This window comes from Aquarana catesbeiana, linkage group LG06 (genome assembly GCF_042186555.1).
Source record: "Aquarana catesbeiana isolate 2022-GZ linkage group LG06, ASM4218655v1, whole genome shotgun sequence".
Taxonomy (NCBI): domain Eukaryota; kingdom Metazoa; phylum Chordata; class Amphibia; order Anura; family Ranidae; genus Aquarana; species Aquarana catesbeiana.
Window position 1 is genome coordinate 47,069,888 of NC_133329.1, and position 27,420 is coordinate 47,097,307.

At 42.8% G+C, this 27,420-nt stretch overlaps 1 protein-coding gene and 1 long non-coding RNA gene across 5 annotated transcripts in view; one reads left to right on the top strand and one right to left on the bottom strand.

Moving 5' to 3' along the window:
• The window catches only part of LOC141148371 (uncharacterized), a 133,524-nt gene that overhangs the window by 21,547 nt on the left and 84,557 nt on the right, over positions 1 to 27,420 (bottom strand). For all 4 annotated transcript variants that reach the window (XM_073635788.1, XM_073635789.1, XM_073635790.1 and 1 more), the window contains 3 exons: positions 11,390 to 11,497; positions 9,949 to 10,262; positions 2,746 to 2,821 (listed from right to left, as the gene is read on the bottom strand). In XM_073635788.1, the coding sequence (XP_073491889.1) occupies positions 2,780 to 2,821; positions 9,949 to 10,262; positions 11,390 to 11,497 (464 nt within the window). In that variant the 3' untranslated portion in view covers positions 2,746 to 2,779. The remainder of the gene's footprint in view (positions 1 to 2,745; positions 2,822 to 9,948; positions 10,263 to 11,389; positions 11,498 to 27,420) is intronic.
• The window catches only part of LOC141148372 (uncharacterized), a 96,543-nt gene continuing 78,048 nt past the window's right edge, over positions 8,926 to 27,420 (top strand). Inside the window, exon 1 of the long non-coding RNA XR_012245196.1 lies at positions 8,926 to 9,040. This is a non-coding gene — a long non-coding RNA (uncharacterized lncRNA). The remainder of the gene's footprint in view (positions 9,041 to 27,420) is intronic.

The window sequence follows — 27,420 nt, forward strand, 5'->3', positions numbered from 1 at the left end:
CTCGGTGCAATCATCAAATGTCAGAAGCTTGGTGCTCACTAATTCTCGCCAAATTAGGTTGTGTGCTAGAGCAGTTGTCTCAGAGGATCCTAATGGGCTCTTTCTGAAGGAGGATGCATGATAACCTAGGTAACATGATGGATGCTGAGGGTTGGCATAGTCTTTGCTTTCTTGAATGTGTACCCTTGGCACTGGGACATATTTAGAGTTAATATGAATAGCGGGGAGAAGTTCAGGTATATCTGGAGAGGGCTGTCGGTATGTCAAGTCAGGAAACTGTGGATCTATGTTGGAGGTAGGCTTGATAACTTGGTCTGGAGCATGGTTCTGTGCATATTCCTGAGCCCTTTGCGCTGAGTCATGGGTTGCTATTTTTGCAAGGTCTGGGCGAAAATTGCCTTCTGGACCAACTGTAGTTTCATATATATCACAGCTTCTTCTGATGCTGCTGCTGCCACCCTTTCAGTCTCCAGCACACGCATACTAGATTCTAGCTCTGCTTTTTGCCTCAAGGAATTGGCTTATAACTTGGCTTTCTGCCTCATCAAGTTGGCTTCTTTTTGAGAGTATCAGACTTCTGCTTGTACTTCTTCTACCTTTGCTGTTGCACTGAGACCTGCAGAACTGACTGATGATCTGCTGAAGTGCACTGAATATCTGACATGTGAGAGTTGGTCTCCGAAGTTTGATGCAAAATGTACACACTCCTATTTGGATTCATGGTGTATGAATTAAAGTACTGTCCCAAGTACGGTTTTGGTATGGATTCTTTCACTGTCAAATGAAGCTCCTTTATCTTCTCCTGTTATACGTATGATTTTTTTTACTATGCTGTCCCACTAACTCTTAGTTGACAACTAGCTACTAGAGTTGGGTGAACGGTTCGGGCTGAGCAAAAAGTTCAGCCTGAACATCGCCTGTTCATCCGTTCAGCGAATGCCCAAATTTTCAGGTCATCAGTCATAAGTTGATAATGGTCTTCCCCACTGACAGCTAAATAAAAAAATAAAAACACCGCCTACTATAAAAAAGTGAAAAAAAAAACGGTGTGGGCCCCCCCCCATTCATACTAGGCCCTTCGGGTCTGGTATGGATTTTAAGGGAACCCCATGCCAAAATGTAAAATAAAAATGGCATGGGATCCCCCTAAAATCCGTACCAGACCCTTATTAGAGCATACAATCTGGCAGGCCAGGAAAGGTTGTTGTTGTGGGGGTCTGCGGGCAGGGGGCTTATCGGAATCTGGAAGTCCCCTTTAAGAGGGGAGCCCCCAGATCCTGACCCCCCCATGTGAATGAATATGGGTAGTACATAGTACCACTACCCATTCACCAAAAAAGTGTCAAAAAGTAATAAAAACACAGAGACAGTTTTTGACAATGTCCCCCAATGTACATCCATTGTCAATCACGATGCCGCCGCACCGCCGGACTCGAAAAAGAAAATGCTCTGCTGTCAACTAAGGCAAAATGCTGAATGCCTGGCTTGCCCTTTGACAGTTCTTATATAGGTAAGGGCGGAGACACCTGGCGACATCACCTGGTGGCACTGCCCCTTGTAACGTTATCCACTGATGCATGCTGGGTCGGTGAAGTCACAAGGGGGCGGTGCCACCAGGTGACATTGCCAGGTGGCCCTGCCCTTACCTATATAAGAACTGTCAAACGGAAAGCCAGGCATTCGGCGGTTTGCCTTAGTTGACAGTGGAGCGTTTTGTTTTTATTTTTTGGGTTTGGCTGTGGCGGTGTCGTTGTGATTGACAATGGATTTACATTGGGGACACTGTTTTTTTATCTTTAATAAAGGAATTGTCTGCCTCCTGTTTTTATTTATTTTTACACTTTTTGGTGAATGGGTAGGGATATTATGTACCCAATACTCATTCACATAGGGTGGAGGCGGGATCTGGGGACCCCCTTGTTAAAGGGGCTTCCAGATTCCGATAAACCCCCTGCCCGCAGACCCTGGGCTGTGGTTGTGGGGACTGGGCCCTTGTCCCCATCAACATGGGGACAAGGTGCTTTGGGGTTGGGGGGAGACCCCCCCTGCCCCAAAGCACCCACGCCCCCATGTGGAGGGCATGTGGCCTGATATGGTTCAGGAGGGGGGGGCACTCGTTTTCCTAACTTGCCAGGCTGCATGCTCGGATAAGTGTCTGGTATGGATTTTGGGGGGAACCCATGCCATTTTTTTAAACATTTTTCTATTGTTGGCAATAGTATTGCATTGCCGGCAATTTAGTTCTCATTTTATATATTTTTTTTTCTTTAGAAATGTCAGTTTTGCTGCAGCAGGTTCTATTCATGGCACAGATGCACCAGTTTACAGGAAGAGTAAGGGTTCCCCCAGGCACTATATTTAAATAGATTTTTCATTTTTATTGTTGCACAAGCATCATTAAAATCATTGCTCCTGTAAAAATGAACTTTTTTAAAAACTTTTTTTGCATTTATACTTGTCTCCCAGGGCAGTACCCGGACCCCACTACCCTCTTTATGGCCGATTGAGCCATACAACTTGTTTAAGCCTTAGCTCAGTGGCTGCAAAAGAGTTACATAACATTCTCTTCACAAAGTTTGAATTTGTAAATGCGGAGGAACATATAAACCAAGACATGTAAAATTAGGTAAGGAATTCATATACTGAATAATACTATCTTAACAGGGCTTTTAACTAAACTCATTTGGACTGTAAAAAAAATGTAATCAGCCTGTGGTCTTTAAAGGGCTCATATTAAAGACTCACCTTTATAAAGTAACTTCACTCATCTCAAATTTTTCTAAACACTGACATTCTTCTTTAAATTTTGTTGTTGATCTAGCTGTTAAGACAAGTTCAGCAGACCACAGTTTTAAAAATTAACATGAAACATTCTAGGCCGATGAAAAGATAACACATATCACTGAAATCTATAAAAAAGATTACAAATAATAGCACAAAGTCTATCAATGACCTTGCCTTAGATTCACACATTTTCCAAATTGAATCCATGTAAAATGATGTGAATCTAGGCTGAAATTTTTGATAATCAGACCACAAAGCTTTGTCTATGTTAGAATTTTCAGACTGTTGATTTTCTGTATAGTTCACAATAAGGGATGAGCAAAACTGTCTGATTTCACTTTGCAAAAATGTTGGCATCAGTTTTATTGTGGCATTGGAACATCACCATTTAGAAAAAATGCACTGAAGTCAAAAGGAGTCAAAAGGAAGAAAAATTCAGTTTGTTTAAGCTGATTTGTGACTCCACAACATGCTTGAAATGGTTTGTGAGTGTTTTTTCTATTTGAATTTTTTTAGTTTTTAGGCATTTAAAAAAAAAAGATGAAAAACTAGCAATTAAAAAAATATATATAACATTGTGCAGAAAAGTACAGGAATGTTTTATGTTATTTGATGGTTTTACGCATTTAACATGAAAGTAGTTCTAAATATAAATACTAAGTTCTGCGCTAATATTTGAGAAATTAGACACAAATTATACAAAGTGATCAAATAGCAGTATAAAAAAAGGAAAAAAAAAAAGTCTGCTATAGAGGATGCAAAAACGTCTTCTTATTATGAAAGCCAATCTCTGTGCACCACTACCAGAGAAAACATGCTTATCTGCTTACTAAACCCATATGACTCTCGTGGATAAAAGATTCAAAAGTGCTTTTTATGGCAAATCCATCTCATGGGCTTAGTGTGTCTCCCTCAAAAGGAACTGAATTTATCCTCTCTTGAGAAGAGGAGATTAAGGGGGGATATGATCAACATCTATAAATACATAAGGGGTCCATATAGTGAACTTGGTGTAGAGTTATTCACCTTAAAGAGGAAGTAAAGCCTATGAAACAAAACAAAACAAATAAAAAAACACCCTGCAAGACAAAGGCATAATGAGCTAGTATGCATAGGATACTAGCTCATTATGAATTACTTACCTGAGATCGAAGCCCCCAAAGCGGTCATTGTTCCCCTCCTTCGACGCCGCCATCTATCCCGGAGTGACTTCCGGGTATCGAGGCTCTGGTGCTGTTACTGGCCGGAGCCACAATGACATCACTCCTGCGCCTGCGCGCTGGTGCCGCCACTAACGGCATGATCGCCGTTAGAAATGGCACGCTCAGTGCGCATCGGTGCCGCTATTTCTGCAAATATCTCCTAAACATTTTAGGTTTGGGAGATATTTCTTCCACCTACAGGTAAGCCTTAATCTAGGCTTACCTGTAGGTTAAGTGGTTGTAATGGGTTTACAACCACTTTAAGTTCATCACAGAGTACAATGGGGACACTCTTTACGTCTGGAGGAAAAGAGATTTAATCTCCAAATACGGAAAGGCTTCTTCACAGTAAGAGCTGTGAAAATGTAGACTAGATTCCCTCGAGAGGTGGTTCTGTTCAGTTCAGTAGATTGTTTTAAAAAAGGCCTGGATTCTATCCTAAATGTACATAATATAACGGGATACTAATATTTATAGGCAAAGTTGATCCAGGGAATATCCTATTCCATCTAGTGGGATCAGGAAAAAATGTTTTCGCCTGTTGAAGCAAATTGGATCATGCTTTGCTGGGGTTTTTTTGACATTCCTCTGGATCAACTATGGGTATCGGACGGAGCAGCCTTTTTCAACCAGGGTGCCTTCAGGTATCTACAGGGGTGCCTTAGCAAATGCCTAAAAATTGCCCAAAAATTGTACAGAAGCCACCTGGTAAATCCAGGCTGCCTTTTTGTTACACAAAGCCACGGGTTTTCATTGTGCACCATTACAGCCTTCTAGCCACTGGCATCCTAACAACCAATGACATCATCAGTTGATAAGGACGTCTGGCACCTGCACAGCATCCTTTCTTTGCCCCCAACCCTGCCCCTCTCCATCAGCACTGGGGTCACATTAACTGAGTAAGGGAGAGAAACTGAGTGAGAAGAGAAACATTAGCATACTAGTCGGTACTAGTGTGCAAAGGTGTTCTTGCTTTGGAAAAATAAATCACCTCTAATGTTGGATGTCCTATGTGTGTGGATGTTGCTATTAGTTTTGTTTTTTACATTTTAGATTGGAGTGCCTCAAGATTGTGCATCATTTTAAAGGGTGCCTTGACTGAAAAAAAGGTTGGGAAACACTGAGGTAGTGCATATGGAGGTTTTCTATTTGTGTGTGTTTATAGATGTATCACCCTGGAGTTTAGGCAGGGTTGCTCCTCACAAATTTACTTGCCAGGAGTAGTTATTCTGGTTGATTGTTAGAGATCTGTTGATTTCTCCCTAAGTTTGACCTTGTTGCACTTTTCTCTTCTACCACTAGGTGGCCGGGTACTTGGTGGTACTAGATATGAGAAGGGAAACCCAAGGTCAGGTTATGGGTATATGGAGTATCTCAGGCAATGGGCGGGGGTTTTCTTAAATCCCTTGGCCTGCTGGGAGAGCCTATGTATTCGGGTGGAGTCAGGTGATCCATGATCTGTGCCATCTGGACGTGTGTCATATTTCCTCGGGCTGCTAGGCTGGAGATTGGGCCTATCCCGGGGGCATCTGGCTCCCAGGCTGAGGGCCTATCCAGAAGCAAGACAGCAGCGCAGGGTTGGAACTGCAGCTTGCAGTCCAACCAGAGTTGACGGTTCTGCCAGCTGGAGACCCTGATGTGGTCGGAGGTAGAGGGGAAGCTGTCGCCACTAAAGGACCACCCGTCTTATTACCAGGGACCACGGTGAGTAACTGAAGCAAGAACCGGAGCAGTATTCTCAGCGAACGGGCATGGTGAAGAATCAGGAAACTTCAGGCGGTGATAAAGTCAGGGACCCTGCCAGCGGAGGTGACGCTTGCAGAGCAGCCTTGTGTGTCAAGCCAGGGACTGAGCAGGCCAGTGGGATGAAGCTTGAGAAGTATCAGGAGTGCCAAGCTAGGGAACCAGCACAGAGAAGCGGGGATGATGCTTGAGGAAGGTACCACCGTGAAGATTGCAGGAGCTCAAGGGATTCAGTGGCAGTGAATCAGTGGGTCTAGTGAGAGACCAGGAGCTTAATGTGCTGAAGAACTACAAGGAGAAGTTGTAGAGTAAGTGAAGGAACTGTTATGCTTTGTGTTAGGAACTGTTAAAGACTGTTGCCATAGCAGACGTGCAGATGTGCATCTTGCTGGAGGCCTTTCCCTGCACGGCTGTCTTCCTATTGAAGTCTCAGAGTCTGCTAATTAAACTAGTAACTACTTAAGGGTGTCCTGGCCCTAACTCTCTTTCCCCCATAAAAGTTTGTAAGAGGAGTAAACATCTTTTTTGCATTCAAGAAGTGTCTGGCGCCCAACAACTTTATCCACTTTGCACCCACTATGCCTCACAAACCACCATATACAGAAGGATGTCAGCTATCTCTGGCCCTTGAGGTTTTCATTAGACTGAAGGAGGCCGGAGACCTTGCTACATATATATATATATATATATATATATATATATATATATATATATATATATACACACAGTATCTCACAAAAGTGAGTACACCCCTCACATTTTTGTAAATATTTTATTATATCTTTTCATGTGACAACACTGAAGAAATGACACTTTGCTACAATGTAAAGTAGTGAGTGTACAGCTTGTATAGCAGTGTACATTTGCTGTCCACTCAAAATAACTCAACACACAGCCATTAATGTCTAAACCACTGTCAACAAAAGTGAGTACACCCCTAAGTGAAAATGTCCAAATTGGGCCCAATTAGCCATTTTCCCTCCTCGGTGTCATGTGACTCATTAGTGTTACAAAGTCTCAGGTGTGGTAAATTTGGTATTATCGCTCTCACTCTCTCATACTGGTCACTGGAAGTTCAACATGGCACCTCATGGCAAAGAACTCTCTGAGGATCTGAAAAAAGAATTGTTGCTCTGCATAAAGATGGCTTAGGCTATAAGAAGATTGCCAAGACCCTGAAACTGAGCTGCAGAATGGTGGCCAAGACCATACAGTGGTTTAACAGGACAGGCTCCACTCAGAACAGGCCTCACCATGGTGGACCAAAGAAGTTGAGTGCACATGCTCAGCGTCATATCCAGAGGTTGTCTTTGGGAAATAGACGTATGAGTGCTGCCAGCATTGCTGCAGAAGTTGAAGGGGTGTGGGGGTCAGCCTGTTAGTGCTCAGACCATACGCCGCACACTGCATCAAATTGGTCTGCATGGCTGTTGTCCCAGAAGGAAGCCTCTTCTAAAGATGATGCACAAGAAAGCCCACAGTTTGCTAAAGACAAGAAGACTAAGGACCTGGATTACTGGAACCATGTCCTGTGGTTGTGGTCTGATGAGACCAAGATAAACTTATTTGGTTCAGCTGGTGTCAAGCGTGTGTGGCGGCAACCAGGTGAGGAGTACAAAGACAAGTGTGTCTTGCCTACAGTCAAGCATGGTGGTGGGAGTGTCATGGTCTGGGGCTGCATTAGTGCTGCCGGCACTGGGGAGCTAAAGTTCACTGAAGGAACCATGAATGGCAACATGTACTATGACTTACTAAAGCAGAGCATGATCCACTCCCTTCGGAGACTGGGCCCCAGGGCAGTATTCCAACATGTTAACTACCCCAAACACACCTCCAAGACAAGCACTGCCTTGCTAAAGAAGCTGAGGATAAAGGTGATGGACTGGCTAAGCATGTCTCCAGACCTAAACCCTATTGAGCATCTGTGGGGCATCCTCAAGCGGAAGGTCTCTAACATCCACCAGCTCTGTGATGTCATCATGGAGGAGTGGAAGAGGACTCCAGTGGCAACCTGTGAAGCTCTGGTGAACTCCATGCTCATAAGGGTTAAGGCAGTGCTGGAAAATAATAGTGACCACACAAAATATTGACACTTTGGGCTGAATTTGAACATTTTGACTTAGGAGTGTACTCACTTTTGTTGCCAGCAGTTTAGACATTAATGGCTGTGTGTTGAGTTATTTTGAGGGGACAGCAAATTTACACTGTTATACAAGCTGTACACTCACTACTTTACGTTGTAGCAAAGTGTAATTTCTTCAGTGTTGTCACATGAAAATATAGAAGAAAATATTTACAAAAATGTGAGGGGTGCACTCACTTTTGTGAGATACTGTATATATATATATACTGTGTATATATATATATATATATATATATATATATATATATATATATATATATATATACATATATATATATATATATATATATATATATATATATATATATATATATATATATATATATATATATATATATATATATACACATATATATATATATATATATATATATATATATATATATATATATACACATATATATATATATATATATATATATATATATATATATATATATATATATATATATATATATATATATATATATAAAACTGGATGGAAGTGTCTGTTTTTAACCAGATTAACTATGTAACTATTAACTATGTTTACATCCAGCGAAATGGGAAGTAACAAAATACTCGTTGCTTCCGGTTTCTTAGACCATAGAGATGATCAGGGACATTCTGGTCCTCGATCATATCTATGTACAGCCAGTTGATCTTCTGGCTGCAGTCCTGGACTCCCCGGTTGGACAGAAGAGCCCTGGAAAGTGTCAGAAGGTGGCAGGAGGGGGGCATCTAACTACCCCTGACATTGGGGAACAGGTGTTCCTAGACCTATAACAAAAAAGGAGACACAGCGAGTAGAATATTTCACAGGTTGAACATTTTTATACACTATTACCAAATAGTGTTGTTTGGACTTTGCAACACTAGACATTTATGTTGAGGACCACATGGCAAACAAAGGTGGTGGCCATTTTCTAGTAGCCTTCCTGTTTACTCAATGGATGACTTATTGAAAATGTCCGCAACCTTTGTTTGCCATGCGGTCCTCAACAAAATGGCACTAATCTGTCACTTCTATCCTATTTAATGACACCTCACTTTTTATCCTTTCACCCCTGATGAAGTCACATGACCCGTGACAATAGGCATCGGGATTGGCTGACAGGCGCAACCTGAAGGGACACTGGTGACGAGCTCGGCACTTGTGGAGTTTTTACTTGCTTTACTACAAACAAATGTGAGTATTACCTTTACTGTGTTTTTATGAAATAAAACCTTTTACAAGATATACTACACTATCTGGGCATTCCTCTCCTTCCACCCCCCTTCTTTTTTACCACGTCTGGGGTGTATGTGGAAGCGGAGTATATCAACCACTACCATTTGCTGGATTTATACAAGGAGAAACCCCCCCCCCCCCCCAGGAGATAGGATCCACCAGACATCTATGAAAGGACCCACAGAGGAAATCAGACCATTGCTACATTTTCATGCTGTTACTTTTCAGCCGTAAGGTAAAAGGCTACCCCCCGTTAGAGGTGTCACTGCATTCGCATTATATAGATTAGGACAATCACGTTTTATTTTTATCGAATTCTGAGAACACCATTAATGTACTTTACATACCTTTCAAGAACTTTGTGATTTCATAGACTGTGTGGATATAGTCACTTCATAATTTGTGTATTTGCACTGAACGTTTTATTTCACTATTGCGCTTTAAGAAGTTTATACAGTGGTTATTGGATTTTCATCTTGTGTTCATTTTGAGTAATACACTGTTGCATTTCAGAAGCTTTATGTAGTTGATATCAGTGTTTGTTTGCCAGCTGGTGTTCAAATTGTACTTGTATTTAACATAGTTTTTGTAGTTTATTACTTCGTTTTCAGCAGCACAGCACCCTTTACAGCATATTACTGTATAGACTACACATACACTATACACAGTATCCTAAAATATTTTCTGTGGACGTGGAGCAAAATGCTCACTATATTTTTATATACTTACAGTATGTTTCTGATGGAGACACAATACAACCAGTGCCCACCCACAATCAAAATTTACATTTTGTTGAATTGAACTGTTTTTGCATTACGGCAGAGAGAACAGTTGTTTTATTACTGTAGGCATTTGTTTTTACTCACCTCTCTGAAATCTTTCTCAATCAACGTTTTTATAGTGTTCTCTTTCATAAATAGGAGAAATGTTTTTATTGTTTTTATCACATGTTCCACAGTATGGTGGTGAATGATGAGGTCAACCATATCCTCCACAGATTTATCTTTAACATCGCCTGTGAGAATTTTGTCTTCTTTTATAGGTGGTTCACTGAAACAGAGAAAGTCTTTAAATTGTTTTATGCGCTCCTCTTCCAGTTTTTTCAAATGTTTTGCCAGGATGTTGCTTATTTTCTTTTCCATGCTGATGTTGGGCAGAGGTTGTTTTGACTGTGAAGGTTCTGGAATAGACAAGTAGATATGAGAATCTGAATAAATACAGCACATGAAAGGGTCAGTCCACCCAAAACTAATATTTTTAATGCAGTAAATGCTGATAGATTGAATCCCCTCTGCCTCCAGCACCCCACATTTGTTTTCTATGTGTTCTCCTATACAGATTTTTACTACTACTTCTAGAGTAGTCCCGCCCATCACATTGCATATTCTGTAAAGTATATTATCTCTATAAAAGAAACATTCACAAGACTTAAAGCCCCACAAATGCAACAACAGCAGTTTAGAACTGAGCCTTCTATTCATAACTCATGAATACATTTTTGATTGACGGACCTTTTAATAATATTCAAAATTAGACAATAAATCTGGATATTACTATTAGAAAAAAATTTGCATTACAAGATTAATTTACAAAAATTAAGGCTAATTTATGAACACAGCAGGGGACATTTTTCCTGCATCAGTCCTCCGTAAAAATTTTTTAAAAAGTAATGGAATTGGTTGATTCCGAGAATTGCTCCACTTTTGCTTCAGTTTTCTAATGTAAATCAATTTGGAAGGTTTACCATACCAATATTATATGAAAAAAAAAGTAAGGTCACAGTAAGGATAGTTATCAATACAAAGAAAAAAGGTTGACTAAAAGGTACATAGTGCTCAATTATAGGCTCTTAGTGCCAGCCATACTATTAATATGATTCTAAAGCTTCCAGGAGTTTTCCAATAAAATAACAAACATGTCAGTCTTACCTTCTCTGTGTAATGGTTTTCACAGAGCAGCCCCGATCCGCCTCTTCTTGGGTCCCCTAGGTTCTCCCCCCCCCCGAGTGCCACCACAGTAAGCGACTTGCTATGGAGGCACTTGTGCTTGCTCACTCCTGAGCCATCCTTGCGTGTCTATAAGACACACACAGCATGGTTCAGCCCCACCCCCCCATTCCTTCCTCACTGGCTGTGATTGACAGCAGCAGGAGCCAATGGCTCCTGCTGCTGTGTCTCAGCCAATCAACCCTGGCGTTTCTTATGATCAGCATATTTGTACATGCACATTAAATGTAATAGAGTGTTTAGCTTTGTTCCAGATGTCTCTAGCAGCAAATGCCCTGTGACCATCATAAATGGGTCTTACCATTGGAGGATATATGGGAAGGAGATACTCCCAATTGTTTGTTTGAAGTTGTTCCAAATAAGTTCTTTGTAATATTGCCTTTTTCCAGATTGACTTGTGGTTGTGGTGCTGCAGAGCACAGAAAAGAGATGTGTAGTGATTAAACTGCAAATATATATATTTTTTCCATAAAGTGTTTATTAAAAGTAAAAGAGGACAAGCAAAATATGATACAATACAGAAACACTGAATATAGATCATTAGATGTATATCATTATCTTCACTAACTGGATCAATGAACAAGAGGGGTACATATTAAATATAGTTACAGAACAAAAAACATTTGTATAGGTACTTTAACAGAGATAAGCACGTGACAAAACAGGTATCATTAGAGGAGACGTAATCTAGGCAAATCACAAAGGAATAAAAAAGAAAAGAATGAATAAACCCCACCTAAGACAGGGTTACTCCGCTTAAAGGATCTCCAGGTTATGTGATGTCAGAAGGGGCAGTGCCACCCGGTTATGTAGCCGGGTGGCCCTGCCCCTTGCCTATATAAGAACTGTCAAAGCGAAGAGCGGGCAGTTGGCGGGTAGCCTCCCAGGAGGCGGAGCGGTTTTTGCATTTTTTCCGGCGGGCGTCGTGATTGTCAAAGAATACATTGAGGGCCACATTTTTTTTTTTTTTTTTTTAATAAAGGACTTGTTAAAAAATGTTACTTGTGGTTTTTAGTTTTTGACACACCTTTTTGGTGAATGGGTTGGGATACCCGATACCAATTCACATGGGGGGGGATCTGGGGGCCAGATTTCAATAAGCCTCCCACCCGCAGACCCCGACAACCACAGCCCAGGGTTGTGGGGAAGAGGCCCTTGTTCCCATCAACATGGGGACAAGGTGCTTTGGGGTGGGGGGCTCAGAGCTGCCCCCTGCCCCAAAGCACCCACCCCCCATCTTGAGGACATGTGGCCTGGTATGGTTCAGGGGGGGTCCCATCTCCCCCCTTTTCTGACCTGCCAGGTTGCATGCTCAGATAAGGATCTGGTGTGGATTTTGGGGGGCACCCCACGCCATTTTTTTTAAATTTTGGTGTTTTGTCTGTTTTTTTAAACATTTTTCAATTGCCGACATTCTTTATCTTTACCGGCTTACCGTCCCGCTGCTTAACAACCAGCTATTTCTTCACACAGATTTCAAATCGGTCAATCATTTTTCTACCGATCCGAATTCTAATCGTTCTGAAAAAATGGAATTCGTTAGAAAACAAATAAACAAAACTAATTATAATGGATTCTAACTAAATTGGTTACTATTTGTTACTATTTCATTCGCAGATTCGGATACATCCGAATCTCAGAATAACCCAAAATTTGTCCAAATTTGTATTTGGACCAAAAGGAATTGCACATGTCTACGAGCAAGTCTTAGGATCCATTAGCCCAGAGGTGGGGGTGAGCGTAATAGTCTCAGGGTTGGTTCCATCTATTGATCGATTATTTTGGTTTTAGGTTGATTGACAACTATCGAATGTACCTAGAAATGTAATTTGAATTATAAGAAAGGTGGGGAGATGAAGCTCACACAGGAAGTGATGGGAAGATATCCACAATGTGGTTGGTCTATGAAGCTCGAGTATGTCATAAACTTTGAGTAATATTTAAAGGGAAGTCTCTGTAATTTAAAGAGAGAGCTCAAGGAAGAGAAGAGGAAGGAAAGAAAAAGGAAAAGAGCTGCTAAAAGGGGGGGGGGAGGGATTCTAGGAGATCTATCTCTCCCTCTCTCTGCCAGATGGTGGAAGACAGGGTGAAGGGGTTGGGATTGAAGTTTGATAATGGATGAGAGGGATTATATCTAGAGGGAGGAAGAAAAAAAGAAAATGACACTTGGTATTGGCGTTTATTAGCAGACTAAATGGGTCAGGTCAATGGTCAGCTCAAGTTGTAGGTTGTTTGGTGGGATTCGTCAGGTCATTGTACTCTGCAGTGGTCAGGAAATGGGTCCAGCATGCCCATTTGGCCGAAAATTTAGAAGGGGTATCGCAAGCTATGCTGATCAGACGTTCGATTTCAGATATCTTATTAACTTTAGCTAGCCATTGTTTAACTAAGTGGGTTTGTGAAGTACTCCAGTGGACCAGTACGCATTGCAATAACCATGTGCATGGCTAGGGATTTAAAATAGATGCTTTCTGGGAGGGAGGAGTGGTGTAGTAAGAATTGCACTGGGGTGCAATATAACTCATACGTGGACACTTTTGAGCTAAAATGGTGGACCTAATAGGTTTAAATACTAGGGCATGCCCGCCATATGTGCAGGATGGTCCCCCAGTCGGATAGACATCTCCAGCAAGTCTGAAATGTCAGGGCAAATTTTGTGGATGAAAGTGGAGGTACAGGACCATCCCAATTGAGTTTTGTAACTGTGTTTTTGTGTAGATATATTTATAGAGCCCTTATGAATCTTTAAGTATATTTGTTCCCAATCTTCTGGTGATATGGAAAGTGGGAGATCTTTTTCTCAGGCTGTGCAAGCTAGTCCAGAATTGGGGGTGGTGTCTGCAAATAGAAGGGAGTGCATAGTGGATATTAAATGCCATTGAACAAAGACAGTTCCCCTAGAACTGTCTTTGTTCAAACTCTTATTTTAGGATGTGGCACAAACCGCAGATAATTAGCCGGCAAACAACCCTTGTTCTTAAATGCCATTGAGGACTTTCTTTAATGCATTGGGTTTCAAAGGGGATTTAGGGTCTAGAGACATTGAATTTCCTATCCAGTTAGTGGATATAGTGTGAGAGTAATGTATTAGTTCAAGGGTAGGTAGTGGACCCTTCTCTACTTGATATGAGGTTTTTTGTGTTAAAAATCTACCTTGTCACTAGGGCGTGGTTTGGCTATGCAGCGGTGAGGACGTGTCTCTCTCGTGCTCCGGCGCCGACACATTATTTTCAGCACTTTTACTGATCTGCTCGCTCCCATCCACCTTATAAAGATGCGGAAGAGATCTGGGAAGCCCCTGCCTAAAAAAGGAGCTGCCATGGGATTGATTAAACGGTTCCTGGCCACAGAACCAGAGGATCCAGAGGACATGGACAGCCTAGGCCGCTCTCCTGGTGGCATGAGCTCCGGTACAGGCTCCGCCTCCCGACGCAGGCCTGAACACAGACACTGCTCTCCAGTATCCTCAGCCGGCTCGGAGGGAGAGGAAGACTCCTCCAGACGTTCAGGAGTAGAGGCACTGGTAAGCGACCTGCCAACTAAATCTGAGCTGGCTTCCATGCTATTGGGCCTAGAACGTGCTCTCACATGTTTTAGAGAGAGTAGAGGAGTCAGAACAGCGTCTTGATCGCCACGCGGCGGCCATTTGACATTTACAAACCTCAACCCGCGCACTTACTATAGCACACAGAATGGCGCTGTATAAAATTGAGGACCAGGAAAACCGCAACAGGCGGAATAACCTCCGGATTAGAGGCTTGCCGGAGGCTACTGGGGATGAGGATCTTCTCCCCTCCGTCCGGGGCATTTTTAATGGCTTACTGGGCCAGGCCGCAGACTACCCATTGAAAATAGACAGAGTGCCCAGGGCCCTTCTCCCCCGGAATCTCTCTTCAGATGTCCCTCGCGATGTCATTTGCAGGATCCACTATTATGAGGAAAAAGAACTCATCATGAAAAAAGCTAGAGATGCTGCTTCACTGGATTTTGATGGTGCCATGCTATCTTTTTTCCCAGATCTCGCTAGGGAAACTCTGGAACGCCGTAGAGCTTTGCGCCCCTTGACGGAGAAATTGCGAGCTGCCTCGATTAAATACAGATGGGGGTTCCAGGCTGCATTGATCGCTAACAAGGATGGTAAGACTGCGATTCTCCGATTCCCCGAGGAGCTGGAAAAATTCTGTATGGATGTTAACATTTCTCCGCCGGAGCTTCCCGACTGGAAAGATCACATCCCACCTCTGCCTGCTAATGCCGAATCAAGATGGCAAAAGAATGATCGTAAAAATCGCTCTTCTGCTTCTGGAGGTTCACCCGAAATGGGTTGATACTATGAGTTGGATGGCTCAAGCTCTTTGCCCACTCCATTGCTGACCGATTAGGGTCGCATCTGCCTTTCAATGGGTCTTACGTAGCCTGGTAATAACACAGACTTTGACGGTTATTGTTTAGCCCCTCAGCTGTATGTCTACATGGCGTAGCCATGACAATCTTATGTTAGGCTATAATTTTGTTTATTTTGTTTCTTTTTATATATGTTCCCTTTTTGTTATAGGGGTTTTTTATTCATTAACAAGTGTTATATGTTTTAAGCTCCGGGTAACGTTTGGCCTTTCATGATCGGGTCATTGTGGCTATGACGCACCATAAGTGCCTTGATATTTGCAATTATCACTTTGTGATGTTTTGGTGTTGGCGCCGGAGCAACCCGACGACGCCCACGCCAACCTTGGTGACCGTGTGCATATGCACGGAGACCTTCACTCCCCTGTTTATGGGGTGCCATGCCGGCTGACATCCCATGCCCCAGCTCATATTTGGGCGACGGGTGTGGGGTTGTTTTGCCGCTGGTGTGCCCCACCATGCACCGCAGTTCAATGCGTGCACTTCTTGACCACCCCCCCCCCGAATGGTCTAAATTTCATTTGGTAATGGATATTGATCGTTCTTTTTTCCTTTTCTTTCTTATAACTTCTTTACTTTTTTTCACCTCCCCCCACCCCGTCCATCCCCCTCTCAAACTCTTCTTCCCCACCTCAGGTCCGGCTCCTCAGGTTACAGTGGACGTGGGTTCCCCTTGCTGGTCTTCATGGCTAAGGTAAATCTTATCTCTTTTAATGTACGGGGGCTGTACGCCCTGGGGAAAAGGCACAACTTATACAGGGAGCTGGGTCGCCTGCGGGGAGACATTGTTTTTCTGCAGGAGACCCACCTCACTTACTCAACACGGGTAAAACTTTTTTCTCAACAGTACCCCATGTGGTACTATATCTTATCGGATGTACACAAAGCTAAAGGTGTGACCATTGGGTTCCGCAGGGGCACCCCGTTCACATTTGAAACCATGTTAAGCGATCCACTTGGACGTTTTCTGTTCATTAGAGGCAACCTGGGTAGTATGGCCTGCAATCTGGCAACTATATATGCACCCAACCGAGACCAAGCAGACTTTATTGCCTCCACTCTTAAAAAACTTAGAGATTTCGCACGCGGGTGTGTCCTCCTGGCTGGAGATTTTAATACCCCATTAGAACCTGACATAGACACGTCTAGAGGCAGAACTAATATTCCACATAAACGGTTACTGTTTATTAGCAAACGCCTACACGAATCCCAGTTGGTTGATATATGGAGAATTATGCACCCGCGTACGAAAGATTATACCCATTTTTCGCAGGTACATCACACCTACTCCAGAATAGACTTTTTTCTCATTGATCACCACCATCTTTCACTCCCTACCAACACTCATATTGACTCATCTCCTCTATCAGATCATGCCCCAATCACACTGACCATTAAAATCCCCTCCCTACCACACAGATTTGCCAATTGGAAGCTTAACGAACATCTCATAGATGAGGAAATAGATAGAAAACAAATAGGTGAGAATTTATCCCTTTACTTTGCTGAAAATAAACACCCTGACATTTCATCAGGCACACTATGGGAGGCGCACAAGGCCCATATTAGAGGAAAGCTCATAGAAATGGGGTCTAGAAAAAAGAAGGAACAGATATTCCAACAATCTAAGTTGCTAAATGAGATTAAGGACCTTGAACAATCACATAAAGCGAACCAATCGCAAATGGTATTTCACAATTTGACTTTGAAAAGGGAAGAATTAAAGTCTCTTTTCCACATAGAACAAAAACAACAAGCTCGCATAGTGGCCCAACGTTTTTACGAATGGGGTAATAAACCGAGTAGACTATTGGCACGTTCACTGCAACAAAAGAAAACAGCCACCTTTATAGCTAAAATTAAAAACACTGCAGATGATTTGGTTCATGACACGCCATCAATAGCTAAAGAGTTTCGGGAATTCTATCAACACTTATACCACGTCCAACACTCAGTAACAGATCGAGACACTAAAACTAAGCTTATCAGGGAATATTTAGCCCAAGCTAACCTACCCAGACTATCACCTGATATACTAGACACTCTGGATGGGGAGCTCACCACTGCGGAGTTACGCGTTTCATTAACCACTTGCCGACCGCCTCACGCATATATACGTGAACAGAGCGGCACGGGCAGGCAAAATCACGTACCTGGTACGTGAATGCCTTCTCGCGGGCGGGGGGTCCGATTGGACCCCCCCGGTGCCAGCGGCGGTCGGCTTTTGTCTGGCAGCAATCAGAGATGAGGGGGAGGCCATCCGATCGTGGACCCCCCCTCATCATCGCTCCCAGCCAATGATAAACATCCTCTGCCTCTGTATTGTACACAGAGGCAGAGGATGCGATGTCATCTCTCCTCGGTTCGGCAGTTTCCGTTCCGCACAACACACACAGTAGAACTTGCCAGGCATACTTTACACCCCCGATTCCCCCCCGATCGCCCCCCGATCCCCCCCAATCACCCCTCCCCCCCTGTCAAACTGACACCAAGCAGTGTTTTTTTTTTCTGATTACTGCATGGTGTCAGTTTGTGACAGTTAGAAGTGTTAGGACAGTTAGTGTTAGCCCCCTGTAGGTCTAGGATACCCCCCTAACCCCCCCTAATAAAGTTTTAACCCCTTGATCACCCCCCGTCACCAGTGTCACTAAGCGATCATTTTTCTGATCGCTGTATTAGTGTCGCTGGTGACGCTAGTTAGGGAGGTAAATATTTAGGTTCGCCGTCAGCGTTTTATAGCGACAGGGACCCCCATATACTACCTAATAAATGTTTTAACCCCTTGACTGCCCCCTAGTTAACCCTTTCACCACTGATCACCGTATAACTGTTACGGTTGACGCTGGTTAGTTCGTTTATTTTTTATAGTGTCAGGGCACCTGCTGTTTATTACCGAATAAAGGTTTTGCCCCCTGATCGCCCGGCGGTGATATGCGTCGCCCCAGGCAGCGTCAGATTAACGCCAGTACTGCTAACACCCACGCACGCAGCATACGCCTCCCTTAGTGGTATAGTATCTGAACGGATCAATATCTGATCCGATCAGATCTATACTAGCGTCCCCAGAAGTTTAGGGTTCCCAAAAACGCAGTGTTAGTGGGATCAGCCCAGATACCTGCTAGCACCTGCGTTTTGCCCCTCCGCCCGGCCCAGCCCATCCCACCCAAGTGCAGTATCGATCGGTCACTGTCACTTACACAACACTAAACGCATAACTGCAGCATTCGCAGAGTCAGGCCTGATCCCTGCGATCGCTAACAGTTTTTTTGGTAGCGTTTTGATGAAATGGCAAGCACCAGCCCCAGGCAGCGTCAGATTAGCGCCAGTACCGCTAACACCCACGCACGCACCGTACACCTCCCTTAGTGGTATAGTATCTGAACGGATCAATATCTGATCCGATCAGATCTATACTGGCGTCCCCAGCAGTTTAGGGTTCCCAAAAACGCAGTGTTAGGGGGATCAGCCCAGATACCTGCTAGCACCTGCGTTTTGCCCCTCCGCCTGGCCCGGCCCAGCCCACCCAAGTGCAGTATCGATCGATCACTGTCACTTACAAAACACTAAATGCATAACTGCAGCGTTCGCAGAGTCAGGCCTGATCCCTGAGATCGCTAACAGTTTTTGGTGAACTGGCAAGCACCAGTGGCCTAGTACACCTCGGTCGTAGTCAAACCAGCACTGAAGTAACACTTGGTGACGTGGCAAGTCCCATAAGTGCAGTTCAAGCTGGTGAGGTGGCAAGCACAAGTGGTGTCCCGCTGCCACCAAGAAGACAAATACAGGCCCGTCGTGCCCATAGTGCCCTTCCTGCTGCATTCGCCAATCTTAATTGGTAACCCACCACTTCTGCAGCGCCCGTAATTCCCCCATTCACATCCCCAACCAAATGCAGTCAGCTGCATGAGAGGCATTTTCTTTATGTCCTCCCGAGTAGCCCTACCCAACGAACCCCCCCAAAAAAGATGTTGTGTCTGCAGCAAGCGCGGATATAGGCGTGACACCCGCTATTATTTTCCCTCCTGTCCTGACAATCCTGGTCTTTGCATTGGTGAATGTTTTGAACGCTACCATTCACTAGTTGAGTATTAGCGTAGGGTACAGCACTGCACAGACTAGGCACACTTTCACAGGGTCTCCCAAGATGCCATTGCACCTGGAACTGGCTACAGTTACAAAAAAAAGTGTAAAAAAAAAAAAAAAACACAAACAAAAATATAAAATAAAAAAAAATAGTTGTCGTTTTATTGTTCTCTCTCTCTCTATTCTCTCTATTGTTCTGCTCTTTTTTACTGTATTCTATTCTGCAATGTTTTATTGTTATTATGTTTTATCATGTTTGCTTTTCAGGTATGCAATTTTTTATACTTTACCGTTTACTGTGCTTTATTGTTAACCATTTTTTGGTCTTCAGGTACACCATTCACGACTTTGAGTGGTTATACCAGAATGATGCCTGCAGGTTTAGGTATCATCTTGGTATCATTCTTTTCAGCCAGCAGTGGGCTTTCATGTAAAAGCAATCCTAGCAGCTAATTAGCCTCTAGACTGCTTTTACAAGCAGCGGGAGGGAATGCCCCCCCCACCGTCTTCCGTGTTTTTCTCTGGCTCTCCTGTCTCAACAGGGAACCTGACAATCCAGCCGGTGATTCAGCCAGCTGACCATAGAGCTGATCAGAGACCAGAGTGGCTCCAAACATCTCTATGGCCTAAGAAACCGGAAGCTACGAGCATTTTATGACTTAGATTTCGCTTGATGTAAACAGCGCCATTGGGAAATTGGGAAAGCATTTTATCACACCGATCTTGGTGTGGTCAGATGCTTTGAGGGCAGAGGAGAAATCTAGGGTCTAATAGACCCCATTTTTTTCAAAAAAGAGTACCTGCCACTACCTATTGCTATCATAGGGGATATTTACATTACCTGAGATAACAACAAAAATGATTTAAAAAAAAAAAAATGAAAGGAACAGTTTAAAAATAAGATAAAAATGCAAAAAAAAATAAAGAAAAAAAAAAAAAAAAAAAAAAAAGCACCCCTGTCCCCCCTGCTCTCACGCTAAGGCGAACGCAAGCGTCGGTCTGGCGTCAAATGTAAACAGCAATTGCACCATGCATGTGAGGTATCACCGTGAAGGTCAGATCGAGGGCAGTAATTTTAGCAGTAGACCTCCTCTGTAAATCTAAAGTGCTAACCTGTAAAGGCTTTTAAAGCTTTTAAAAATGTATTTAGTTTGTCGCTACTGCACGTTTGTGCGCAATTTTAAAGCATGTCATGTTTGGTATCCATGTACTCGGCCTAAGATCATCTTTTTTATTCCATCAAACATTTGGGCAATATAGTGTGTGTTAGTGCATTAAAATTTAAAAAAGTGTGTTTTTTCCCCAAAAAATGCGTTTGAAAAATCGCTGCGCAAATACTGTGTGAAAAAAAAAAATGAAACATGCACCATTTTAATCTGTAGGGCATTTGCTTTAAAAAAATATATAATGTTTGGGGGTTCAAAGTAATTTTCTTGCAAAAAAAAATAATTTTTTCATGTAATCAAAAAGTGTCAGAAAGGGTTTTGTCTTCAAGTGGTTAGAAGAGTGGGTGATGTGTGACATAAGCTTCTAAATGTTGTGCATAAAATGCCAGGACAGTTCAAAACCCCCCCAAATGACCCCATTTTGGAAAGTAGACACCCCAAGCTATTTGCTGAGAGGCATGTCGAGTCCATGGAATATTTTATATTGTGACACAAGTTGCGGGAAAGAGACAATTTTTTTTTTTTTTTGCACAAAGTTGTCACTAAATGATATATTGCTCAAACATGCCATGGGAATATGTGAAATTACACCCCAAAATACATTCTGTTGCTTCTCCTGAGTATGGGGATACCACATGTGTGGGACTTTTTGGGAGCCTAGCCGCGTACGGGACCCCAAAAACCAAGCACCGCCTTCAGGCTTTCTAAGGGCGTAAATTTTTGACTTCACTCTTCACTGCCTATCACAGTTTCGGAGGTCATGGAATGCCCAGGTGGCAAAAAAAAACCCCCAAATGACCCCATTTTGGAAAGTAGACACCCCAAGCTATTTGCTGAGAGGTATAGTGAGTATTTTGCAGACCTCACTTTTTGTCACAAAGTTTTGAAAATTGAAAAAAGAAAAAAAATGTTTTTTTCTTGTCTTTCTTCATTTTCAAAAACAAATGAGAGCTGCAAAATACTCACCATGCCTCTCAGCAAATAGCTTGGGGTGTCTACTTTCCAAAATGGGGTCATTTGGGGGGGGGGGGGTTGTGCCACCTGGGCATTCCATGGCCTCCGAAACTGTGATAGGCGGTGAAGAGTGAAATCAAAAATGTACACCCTTAGAAATCCTGTCGGCGGTGATTGGTTTTCGGGGCCCATACGCGGCTAGGCTCCTAAAAAGTCCCACACATGTGGTATCCCCATACTCAGGAGAAGCAGCTAAATGTATTTTGGGGTGCAATTCCACATAGGCCCATGGCCTGTGTGATCAATATATCATTTAGTGACAACTTTTTTGTAATTTTTTTTTTTTTTGTCATTATTCAATCACTTGGGACAAAAAAAATGAATATTCAATGGGCTCAACATGCCTCTCAGCAATTTCCTTGGGGTGTCTACTTTCCAAAATGGGGTCACTTGTGGGGGTTTTGTACTGCCCTGCCATTTTAGCACCTCAAGAAACGACATAGGCAGTCATAAATTAAAGGCTGTGTAAATTCCAGAAAATGTACCCTAGTTTGTAAGCGCTATAACTTTTGCGCAAACCAATAAATATACACTTATTGACATTTTTTTTACCAAAGACATGTGGCCGAATACATTTTGGCTTAAATGTATGACTAAAATTGAGTTTATTGGATTTTTTTTAGAACAAAAAGTAGAAAATATCATTTTTTTTCAAAATTTTCCGTATATAGCGCAAAAAATAAAAACGGCAGAGGTGATCAAATATGATCAAAAGAAAGCTCTATTTGTGGGAAGAAAAGGACGCAAATTTTGTTTGGGTACTGCATTGCATGACCGCGCAATTAGCAGTTAAAGCGACGCAGTGCCAAATTGTAAAAAGTGCTCTGGTCAGGAAGGGGGTAAATCCTTCCGGGGCTGAAGTGGTTAAAAGCCATGGCAAATGGTAAAGCCCCAGGTCCGGACGGTTATACTGTAGCATATTACCGTACATTTGCAGATATCTTACTTCCGCACTTAACCTCTTATGCTAACGCGATCTCTGATGGTGAGTCCCTCAGGCCTGAAACTACCCACGCACACATTACTATTATTCCCAAACCTGGCAAAGACCCCAGTGCATGTGGAAGTTATCGTCCTATTTCACTGTTGAACATTGACGTCAAAATTTATGCTAAAGCTATAGCGAATAGACTCCTTCCCTTGATCCCGCAGTGGATTTCTTCCGACCAGACGGGATTCATTCCTGGTAGGGAGGCAAGGGACAATGCCCTTCGTACCCTATCTCTAATAACACATACCCGGGGGTCGTCCCAACCCACCCTCTTATTATCAACGGATGCTGAAAAAGCGTTTGATAGGGTGGATTGGGACTTCCTCATGGCTACACTGATCTGGGTATTAAGGCTCCCTTATTGACTCAAATAAAGGCACTGTATAATTTCCCTACGGCCCAATTAAGAGTGAATGGCACCCTTAATGCCCCATTTACTCTGTATAACGGCACTCGACAGGGCTGTCCTTTTTCACCTATTTTATTCGCCCTATCGCTTGAGCCCTTTTTGTCTACTGTGAGACATAACCCCTCTATACATGGGATTACCATAGGCCCAACTGAACACAAATATGCCGCATATGCAGACGACATTTTGTTTTATGTACAACAACCCCTTATATCTCTCCCTAATCTTATGTCAGAATTCGCAAAGTATGGTGTCATCTCCAATTTTAAAATTAATATGTCCAAATCAGAAATACTAAATATAACAGACTGCTTCCCAACTGAAAAGTTCCTTTCCCTTTAGCTGGCAGGCACACAAAATGAAATATTTGGGTATTTACCTTACTCCAAACCCAGGCGCCCTATTTCGCTCAAACTTCTTGCCTTTATTAAACGTGCTTAAAGCTGACTTACAAAAATGGTCTCAGATGGCTCATTCCTGGTTGGGGAGGATAGGGGTCATTAAGATGAATATACTACCCAGGTTGCTGTTTTTATTTCAAATGATCCCGTTTGGAATACCAGTAGGTTTCTTTACAATATTAAAATCGCTGGTTGGCAAATATATATGGAACAGAAAGCGTCCCAGGATTGCCAGGACCCTTCTCAATAGATCTAAATAAGAAGGAGGCTTAGCCTTACCAGACTTTAAAAAGTATTTCATGGCGATCACCTTGACCAGAATCTCTGACTGGAGTTTCCATAAAACAACTAAGCTTTGGGTAGAGTTGGAAGCAGAGCTAAGTGGCTCTGATCTCTTTACGCAACTATGGGTCCCTCAGAAATATAGAGCCCTATCATCCAAGACCTCTCCGCTTACTCATTCCACCCTTATGATGTGGGACTCTCTCTGTAAAACAAATAACTGGCCTTATAATTCTCCCCTCATGCCACTGACAGGTCATAACTATTTCCCGCCGGGGAACTTAGATCTCAAAACTCACCCATGGACCCTGGGGACGTTGACCCAGCTACATCAGGTCACTACCTCGACGGGAGTTATCCCCTTGAATACAATTCTGCAAGACTCGATGGCTACCCCTATGGATCATTGGAGATATAGACAACTTGCGGCCTTTATCCATTCTCTTCCTAAACCCATCAGGCCTGTCACTGAACTGACACCTGTTGAAGCAGCTCCGGCCGAGCCACAACCAGTGGAGAAGCCTGTCTCCCACTTTTATCAAATAATGCAAACACTAAACCCTGCAGGAGATCCGGCTTTCCTACACAATTGGGAAAAGGAACTTCAGAAAGAACTGTCTCCAACCCAAAAATCCGCTATCCTCATAATGTCTCATATTACTTCCTCAGCCACTAAAACAGCTGAAGTGAACTATAAGCTTGTAACAAGATGGCATTACACGCCAGTCCTTCTTCATAAATACTTTCCACACATCTCCCCTCTGTGCTGGCGGGGATGTGGGAAGTGTGCAACCCATGCCCACATCTGGTGGTTCTGCCCGCTGATACGACCATTCTGGTTGTCTATCCTTCACTGGATTAAAGAGATTCAAGGATCTGAGGTTCCTAATGATCCGTTTGTTGTACTATTACATTGTACAGGCAAATCAGTGGGTGCATATAAGAAATCTATAACCCCTCACCTCCTTAATGCTGCTAAAGCACTTATCCCCAGATTCTGGAAACAAAAAATATACCTACTTTACGCCAATGGCTAATGGAAGTTGATTGTACATATTATATGGAAGATCTTACCTTCTCGCTTAGGAATAAATCTGATTATGTAAAAAAATATGGTCCTGCTGGTTTGCCTTTAAATACACAACTGCATTTGCGGAAATTATGTCAAACCCTAAGTAAACTGTTTTAGATGGTGAATATTGTATAATAGGAGTCCGGACCGAGGCAACCCCCCCCCCTCTATCCTTCCCCCCCTCCATCCTCACTATTTTTTCTTCTATTCTCTCTATACTCTTTCCTTGTTATTTATTCGTTGTTATGTTTAAGATTCTTAATGGTACTTTGTCAGTATATGGTCGTTATATAACCAAGACACCAATGCCCATATTAAACCCATATTAGGGAGGACGATTCTACTACTGACAACTAGTTAAATTTTTGAATACTTTTTGTAACGATAGTAGCTACAGAAATTTGACTGACTATGTTAAGCAGGAAGTTGGTGCTTTTTGTTCAATACTCATTTAACTGCTTGATGGAATAAGGCATAATACGCTTGTCCACCCATGTACTTTTTCTCTGTATTGTATGTTGTACATTGTACCATTTATTTCTATTTTCTTTTCCTTAATAAAAAATAATTAAACAAAAAAAAAATCTACCTTGTGTGAAAAAGTTGTGTACCGAGTTTTATATGGCCACCTACCTTTCAAAAAGTGATGGTGCATGCCGCGAGGGAAGTCTGGATTGAGACGAAGAGGGGTGAGTGGGCCAGGTACTGATGACAGGGATGTGGATCTGCAAATATCATTAAAGCTTCGTATGTCCAATTAGTGGATGTAGACAAAGTTCGGTTGGGATATGTTTTGGAAGTAGCCAGAGTAAGGTGGAAAGAAGCCTCCAAATCAACCCATTGTTTGATTTTATCATGTATATTCCAGTCTAGTATCCTGGATAGGTGGCAAGCACAATGGTAATTCCTAAGGTCTGGTAAGCCTATCACACCCTTATGCTTGGGGTGGGTTAGTTGATTCTTGGTCTTCATTGACTCCAGAGTAGGGATGAGCCGAACACCCCCCGGTTCGGTTCGCACCAGATCCTGCGAACGGACCGAAAGTTCGCGCAAACTTTAGAAGACCATTAAAGTCTATGGGACTCAAACGTTTGAAATCAAAAGTGCTAATTTTAAAGGCTAATATGCAAGTTATTGTCCTAAAAAGGGTTTGGGGACCCGGGTCCTGCCCCAGGGGACATGTATCAATGCAAAAAAAAGTTTTAAAAACGGCAGTTTTTTCGGGAACAGTGATTTTAATGATGCTTAAAGTGAAAAAAAAGTGAAATATTCCTTTAAATATCGTACCTGGGGGGTGTCTATAGTATGCCTGTAAAGTGGCGCGTGTTTCCCGTGCTTAAAACAGTCCCTGCACAAAATGACATTTTTAAAGGAATAAAAGTCATTTAAAACTGCTTGCGGCTTTAATGTAATGTCGGGTCCCGGCAATATGGATGAAAATCAGTGAGACAAACGGCATGGGTACCCCCCAGTCCATTACCAGGCCCTTTGGGCCTTGTATGGATATTAAGGGGAACCCTGCACCCAAATTAAAAAAAGGAAAGGCGTGGGGCCCCCCAGGCCCTATATACTCTGAACAGCAGTATACAGGCGGTGCAAACAAGACAGGGACTCTAGGTTTGTTGTTACCGTAAGTAGAATCTGTTTGTAATTTTGAACTGGTACATTTTTAAAGTGTAGCTCCAGCCAAAAAATCTATTTTTAAGCTTTTTGGAAAACATAGGGAAGGGTTATCACCCATGTAACATTTGTTTTGCTGTCTGTGCACCTCTTCAGAAGATTTCACCTCACTTTTTGTCCCAATGACAAATATTTTTTGAAAACTTGGGGTTTTTAGTGAAACAAGGATTGGTGATAAAGCATCAGTGAAGACGTTTTTCCCATATTAACTCTTACAGGAGAGAATTTCCCTTCCTAGGGGTAGATTTCATCTCACTTCCTGTTGTCTCCTTCCATTTGCAAGTAGGAGTCCTTTGTAAGTTGGATGTTCGAAAGTAGGGGCCTGCCCTATATACTCTACAGAAATTTGGGCCTTAGGTGTTGGTGTTACCACAACGCTGTAAGCCCTCACAGTTACTCTTGGTGGGCGCAGGAATGGGCCCTGCTGTCAAATATTAGATCAAGAATTGTAATTACATGTCCCTGTTGAACAGGGGCAGAAAAATTGGGCCTTAGGCACTGGTGCCACAACACTGCAACCCCTCACAGATGCTATAGTTGGAGCACAGGAATGAGCCCTGCTGCAAAGTATTGCATCAAAAATTGTAATTATACACCCCTGCTAAACAGGGGCTGAAAATGTGGGCCTTGGGCACTGGTGCTGGTGCCACTACACTGCAACCCCTCACAGATACTATAGTTGGAGCGCAGGAATGAGCCCTGCTGCAAAGTATTGGTTTAAAAATTGTACTTACACGCCCCTGTTAAACAGGGGCAAAAAAATTGGTCCTTGGCCACCGGTGGCGGTGCCCAGAACCAAAAATGTTCTTACAGGCTATCAGCATGAAAAT